At 43.3% G+C, this 7,516-nt stretch overlaps 1 protein-coding gene across 2 annotated transcripts in view; it reads right to left on the reverse strand.

Annotated features, from left to right (window-relative positions):
- Nucleotides 1–6,926, reverse strand: part of LOC129559483 (aldo-keto reductase family 1 member C3-like) — a 31,940-nt gene extending 25,014 nt beyond the window's left edge. For both annotated transcript variants that reach the window (XM_088844004.1, XM_055431282.2), the window contains exon 1: nt 6,839–6,926. In XM_088844004.1, coding sequence (XP_088700130.1) covers nt 6,839–6,919 — 81 coding nt within the window. In that variant the 5' untranslated portion in view covers nt 6,920–6,926. The remainder of the gene's footprint in view (nt 1–6,838) is intronic.
- Between the last annotated feature and the right edge of the window lie 590 nt (nt 6,927–7,516).

Below are 7,516 nucleotides of genomic sequence, written 5' to 3' on the forward strand. Positions count from 1 at the left end.
AACTGATGCATATTTTGATTTCTTGTTTGATTTCTTCTATGATTTGTTGGTTATTCAGCAGCGTGTTGTTCAGCCTCCATATGTTCGAATTTTTAATACTTTTTCTCCTGTAATTGAGATCTAGTCTTACTGCATTGTGGTCAGAAATGATGCTTGGAATGATTTCAATTTCTTTTTAATTTACTAAGGCTAAATTCAAAGGTGAGGGATGGCCCAGGATGTGATCTATCCTGGAGAAATTTCCATGTGTGCTGGAGAAGAAGGTGAAATTCATTTTTTGGGGTGAAATGACCTATAGATATCTATTAGGTCTAACTGATCTATTGTATCATTTAACGTTTGTGTTTTCTTGTTAATTTTCTGTTTAGTTGATCTATCCATAGGTGTGAGTGGGATTTTAAAGTCTCCCACTATTATTGTGTTATTGTTAATTTCCCCTTTCATACTTGTTAGCATTTGTCTTATATATTGCAGTGTTCCTATGTTGGGTACATATATATTTATAATTGTTATATCTTCTTCTTTAATTGATCCTTTGATCATTATGTAGTGTCCTTCTTTGTCTCTTTTCACAGCCTTTGTCTTAAAGTCTATTTTATGTGATACGAGTATTGCTACTTCTGATTTCTTTTGGTCTCTATTTACGTGGATTATCTTTTTCCAGCCCTTCACTTTCAATCTGTATGTTTCCCTCGTTTCGAGGTGGGTCTCTTGTAGACAACATATATAGGGGTCTTGTTTTTGTATCCATTCAGCCAGCCTTTGTCTTTTGGTTGGGGCATTCAACCCATTTACATTTAAGGTAATTATTGATAAGTATGATCCCTTGTACCATAAGGAGATCCAACCAGTCCATTCTAAGGGAGATAGATCCTGGTTGTTCATTGGAAGGACTGATACTAAAGCTGAAACTGCAGTACTTTGGCCACCTCATGCGACGAGTTGACTCACTGGAAAAGACTCTGATGCTGGGAAAGGTTGGGGGCGGGAGGAGAAGGGGACGACAGAGAATGAGATGGCTGGATGGCATCACTGACTCTGTGGACGTGAGTTTGTGTGAACTCCGGGAGTTGGTGATGGACAGGGAGGCCTGGCGTGCTGTGATTCATGGGGTGGCAGAGAGTCAGACACGACTGAGCGACTGAACTGAACTGAACTGAACTGAATGATCCCATTGCCAATTACTTTATTGTTTTGGGTTCAAGTTTATACACTCTTTCTGTGTTTCCTGTCTAGAGAAGGTCCTTTAGCATTCGTTGGAGAGCTGGTTTGGAGATGCTGAATTCTCTCAGCTTTTGCTTGTCTGTAAAGCTTTTAATTTCTCCTTCATATTTGAATGAGATCCTTGCTGGCTATAGTAATCTGGGCTGTAGGTTATTTTCTTTCAACACTTTAAGTGTGCCCTGCCATTCCTTCCTGGCCTGAAGAGTTTCTATTGAAAGATCCCCTGTTATCCTTATGGGGATCCCCTTGTGTGTTATTTGTTGCTTTTCCCTTGCTGCTTTTAATATTTGTTCTTTGTGTTTTATCTTTGTTAATTTGATTAATATGTATCTTGGGGTATTTCTCCTTGGGTTTATCCTGTTTGGGACTCTCTGGGATTCTTGGACTTGGGTGATTATTTCCTTCCCCATTTTAGGGAAATTTTCAACTATTATCTTCTCAAGTATTTTCTCATGGTCTTTCTTCTTGTCTTCTTCTTCTGGAACTCCTATGATTCGTGTGTTGGGGCATTTAACATTGTCCCAGAGGTCTCTGAGATTGTCCTCATTTCTTTTAATTAGTTTTTCTTTTCTTTTTTTCTCTGTTTCATTTATTTCTACCATTCGATCTTCTAACTCACTTATTCTATCTACTGCCTCCGTTATTCCACTGTTGGTTCCCTCCAGAGTGTTTTTGATCTCATCTAGTGCATTATTCATTGTATATTGACTCTTTTTTTATTTCTTCTAGATCCTTGTTAAACCTTTCTTGCATCTTCTCAATCCTCGTCTCCAGGTTATTTATCTGTAACTCCAATTTGTTTTCAAGATTTTGGATCAATTTCACTATCATTATTCAGAATTTTTATCAGGTAGGTTCCCTATCTCTTCCTCTTTTGTTTGGGTTGGTAGGCATTTATCCTGTTCCTTTACTTGCTGGGTATTTCTCTGCTTCTTCATCTTGCTTATATTGCTGTGTTTGGGGTGGCCTTTCCATCTTCTGGAAGTTTGTGGAGTTCTCTTTATTGTGGAGTTTCCTCTCTGTGGGTGAGGTTGGACGGGTAGCTTGTCAAAGTTCCCTGGTTAGGGAAGCTTGTATCGGTGTTCTGATGTGTGGAGCTGGATTTCTTCTCTCTAGAGTGGAATGTAGTGTCCAGTAATGAGTTATGAGAGGTCAATGGGTTTGGAGTGACTTTGGGCAGTCCGTATATTGAAGCTCAGGGCTATTTTCCTGTGTTGCTGGAGAATTTGCCTGGTATGTCTTGCTCTGGAACTTGTTGACCCTTGGATGGTGCTTGGTTTCAGTGTAGGTATGGAGTCATTTGATGAGCTCCTATCGATTAATGTTCCCTGGAGTCAGGAGTTCTCTGGTGTTCTCAGGATTTGGACTTAAGCCTCCTGCCTCTGGTTTTCAGTCTTATTCTTGCAATAGCCTCAAGACTTCTCCATCTGTCACTTCCAAGGTGGTTCCCTCTGTTTTAGCTTCTGTTTGCTGGTCTCTTCAGTGTCTAATTTCCACCCTGACACTAAGGGGTTGTGGTGGACACTTTTTAAGGCTCTCTTGTTCAGTCGTGCTGTGGGAAGTGAGGAACGTTGCAGACAAATATCTCTGGCATCTGTGCGGAGTGCTCGCAGTGTCTTGGCCACACTGGGTTTGCCCCCACTCACGGCGTGTGTGCTGTCCCAGTCTGCACTGCACAGGCTCTATGTTGCTCTGCCAGGAACTGTCTGAGGCTGACAATGGTTTGCATGAACATCCCAGGTCTAAGCCGCTCAGGTTCAGGTACTTGGGTAATCCACAAAGTGGCAGACATGGTTGGACCTGTGTTTTGTGCCCTTCCCCATTCTGTGCAGCTCAGGTGATCAGGTGTTTGGCGAGCGAGGTCACTGCAACTTATCGCCTCCCTGGTCCCTGCCTCTGGGTTTTCTGTGTGTACAACCAGCGCACATTCTCAGGCGGATGTCGACCAGCCAGAAACCCAAGAAGTCTTGGTTAGCAACGAAGCCTGCTTGCAGTTTGGTGTCTGATGCCTCACTGGGGCCTTGATTGCCCCCTTCCGGCTCTGGCTGCCCTCCCCTGCCTGTCTCGGAGGAGGATGGGTTGTCTGCAGCCGGCTAGCTCTACTCAATCCTTTGTCCTGTGAGTGGGACTGGCTGAGTCTTAGATCAGGGCTTTTCACCTTTTCGCAGGGTAGCTGTACCACAGTCTGCTTTGCTATCTCCAGTTAGCTCTCTCAGATTGCTCTCAGGCATTCAGGCCTGGTCCTTACTGTAAGTAATGCAGCCTGCCCCTCCCTGCCCAGCCCCAGCTTGCTAATGGTGGATGCGAGTGTCTCCACTGCTTCCCCGCTGGGAGTTACCATTGGGCACATAATCTGTGGCTTTTAATTATTTATTTCTTTTTCCTCCCTGTTATGTTTCCCTCTGAGGTTCCAAGGTTCACCACAGACTCACCAGTGAGAGTGTTTCCTGGTGTTTGGAAACTTCTCTCTTTTTTGAGCCTCCGTTCCTGGGATGGAGCTCCGTCCCTACCTCTTTTGTCTCTCTTTTTATCTTTTATGTTTTTTCCTACCTCCTTTTGAAGACAATGGGCTGATTTTCTGGGTGCCTGATGTCCTCTGCCGGCATTCAGAAGTTGTTTTGTGGAATTTACTCAGCGTTCAAATGTTCTAGTAAGGTCGAGACGGCCCAATGATGTTAAATAAAAGAACCCACATGCCAAATAGATAATGTAACAGGCTTTACTGGCTAGGCACCCCTGGGCAGGACCCCAAGACCTAACAGAGCGAGGTCGGGGAGGTCTGCACTGAACAAAGGCAGAGAGTGACTTTTATAGCTTCTCAGTAAGGAGCAGCGAAATTCTTCCCCAAAAAGGTGAGGTCTGGAGTGGCAGTCAGCTAGTCGAGGTGTTGAGACCAGGTTGATCGCTCTGGAGGTTAGGAGGGAGGGTTGATTTCAGTCGAGAGCTGTTGCGTCAGAGACCCTTCAGTGGTTTGGAGGGACTTTTTCCAGCTGGCGGGAAATGAAGAGGAGAAGAAGAAGCCAAGATGGCCACCGGGGTCCGGCTTTACAGTTATTTTGATGAATTTGTGGGGGACAAAGTGGTCTCCCCATCCTATTCCTCTGCCATCTTGTTCCCTCCTCCTGTTTTTCTGGAATTCTTTTGCATTTTCTGTGATCAAATGGATGTTGGCAATTTGATCTCTGGTTCCTCTTCCTTTTCCAAATCCAGCTTGTATATCTGCTATTGAAGCTTAACTAGAAGGATTTTGAGCATTACCTTGCTAGCAAGTGAGACGAGCCCGATTATGTGGCAGTTTGAACATTATTTGGCATTGCCCTTCTTTGGGATTGGGAAGAAAACTGACCTTTTCCACTGCTGAGTTTTCAAAATTAGCTGCCATATTATGTGCAACACTTTAACATCATCCTTTAGCATTGGAAATAACTTAGCTGGAAATCCTTCACCTCCAATAGCTTTGTTCATAGTAATGCTTCTTACAGCCCATTTGACTTCACACTCCAGGACGGAATCCACCATTTCGACTCATGTACTGCCTATACTTTCTCTTCTGAGACACATTTATGGCATAGTCATTTACAGAGCCATCCATCTTTTTCCCTTTTGTGGAGTCGAAGGAGGCAAAAAGACACTTACTCCTTGGAAGGAAAGTTATGACCAACCTTGATAGTATATTTAAAAGCAGAGACATTACTTTGCCAACCAAGGTCCGTCTAGTCAAGGCTATGGTCTTTCCCGTGGTCATGTATGGATGTGAGAGTTGGACTGTGAAGAAAGCTGAGGGCCAAAGAATTGATGCTTTTGAATTGTGGTGTTGGAGAAGACTCTTGAGAGTCCCTTGGACTGCAAGGAGATCCAACCAATCCATTCTAAAGGAAATCAATCCTGGGTGTTCATTGGAAGGACTGATGCTAAAGCTGAAACTGCAATACTTTGGCCACCTCATGCGACGAGTTGACTCACTGGAAAAGACTCTGATGCTGGGAAAGATTGGGGGCGGGAGGAGAAGGGGAGGACAGAGAATGAGATGGCTGGATGGCATCACCGACTCTATGGACATGAGTTTGAGTGAACTCTGGAAGTTGGTGATGGACAGGGAGGTCTGGCGTGCTGTGATTCATGGGGTCGCAGAGAGTCGGACACGACTGAGTGACTGAACTGAACTGAACTGAACTGAACTGAAGGAGGCAAATCCCATTAACTTCATCATTTCTATTTCTCCCTCTGTTTTGCCCTCTAAGTCTTCCTCAGTTATCTGATATTCTTTGCTCTTTGTTTCTTTTGTTTCTTTCTTCTCCTCATCTCTTCTTTCTTTCAGTCAAGAAGGGGAAGGAGATGTGGATCTGTGTCATCTTGGGGACCTGGAATGCCTTCTGTGTGGGGAGCGAGAGCGGCTTCTTCTCCGATCTCGCTCTGGGGACCGGGACTTTTCTTAGCACCTGCATTCTCTTTCCCGGGATGTGGACCCGGACTGTCTCTGCTCCCTCCGTGTGGCGCGGTTGCGGCTGCGGCTGAGACACATTTGGAATCCTTCTCCAGTACAATTCCTCCAATTTTTAAATGTGGTTCAGAATCTTTCCTATTTCAAGGAGATAGATATTTGGCCTAATTTTTCTCGGTTGTGTCTACTCCTGGTTTTTCTTAAATGTTCGGACATTTGGGGATGTGCTGAGCCATGAACCAGTGAATTTCATTGACAGCCTGGACCTTCCCTGCCCTCAACCCCTGAGTACTACAAAGTCCTGCTTCTGTTTCCAAAATATCTCTGGATATTTCTATCTGTTTTATAGATGAAAAAAAGTGAGACTCAAAGTTTAAGGACCAGTCCCTTGTGACAATTACATGCTCTAAAGACAAGATGGACAGCTAACTTTCTGCCTTCCAGTCTAAAGACTTGCCCACTAGCCCCACTTACGCCCGAGCACTTCAGACTATACTTTAATAAAAACACACAATGAAACCCAAGAATACATTGCAAAACCTGGCTTGTACGACTGTAGTTTATCCCCTCAGTGATATCCCCTCAGTTATATCCTCCTCCCAACTCAGATGATACTGTAGTTCCCATCAGAAGAAGTTTCCAAGCAGAAAGAGAAGTACAGGGAAAAACACAGCTGGAATGTTTCTGCTCTGGCACTGAGTAGGTATCCCACAGTAAAAAAAGCAATTCTCTCCCATTATTTTTCAGTCACCTCATCTTCAGGACCTTCCACTTCAAATGCTTCTCTGGATCATGTCTTTTTGGAAGAAGGAAAGTGTTCTGGACCTAATGAAATACACAGAGAAATCCCACCATTGCAATCCCCCTCAAAGCAAAGTAGCTGACAGTCAGTGATCTTGATGGCCAAGTCTCACCTCTTCTGCCAAACTAGGAAAGAGATGGAAACTGGAGGGGAACCCAGAGTAATCTGCAGGTGAGCACAACCTCAGACCTTGATACAGAGTGGATACTGGATGCTCTCTCCTCTTTCATAGGGCATGGTTCTAGCCTGGTTAATGAACCAAATGACCCTCCTAGTGTCACATGGGGACTCAAAACTTGAGACCCCACATCCCTTTCACTCATGTTACCTCCACTATTTTTTATATCTCAACCCCAATCCACTACTCTTACCTCTGGAGGTGCATAAGTTCCAAATCCCAGGACAGGAATGAAGTGGCCATCATTAAGCTTCACTTGCTTTTGGGGATCCATTGCTTGTTTCTCCTCTGAGTAAGCAGACTGATTTTTTTTTTCTTCTACCCTCACAGTTATAAATAACAGGAAGTTAACACCCAGCTGCAGGAGCCAATGTTAGCTGATATGTTGTAGGAAGAGCATGATTAAACCAGTTCCCATAGAGTAAGAAGAGAATTGAGATCAGTTAACTTGTTTGATTTTTTAAATCAATATGACCTTAAGTATCAAATAATGATGAGATGTGCTGAACAATTATTAATCATTAGTTGCACAAGAAACTCTACACAGTAATCTTTTTTATTTTTCTATTATGAAGCTGATCTCAAACATTAATTGAAACAACTACCTTATAGTACAAACACATTCACATACAAAAGTGTTTAATAAGGAGTTTTCAAAACGCTATCCCTTAATAAAGAATTAAAACTTCAAAACTACATACATTTCCTTTTTTACATTTCCCACCAGGAAAATTATTTTGCTTTACAGATCTTACAGTGGTGAAATGCTGAACAGGATACCAAAACCAGACATTTGGCAAAGTCCTTATTGGAGGTTAACTATAAATAGCTTTACGACACCATATGCAACGTGCAAACAGACTTTGAGTGC

This window comes from Moschus berezovskii, chromosome 15 (assembly GCF_049115385.1).
Source record: "Moschus berezovskii isolate FMDL1 chromosome 15, NW_MosBer_1.0, whole genome shotgun sequence".
Taxonomy (NCBI): Eukaryota; Metazoa; Chordata; class Mammalia; order Artiodactyla; family Moschidae; genus Moschus; species Moschus berezovskii.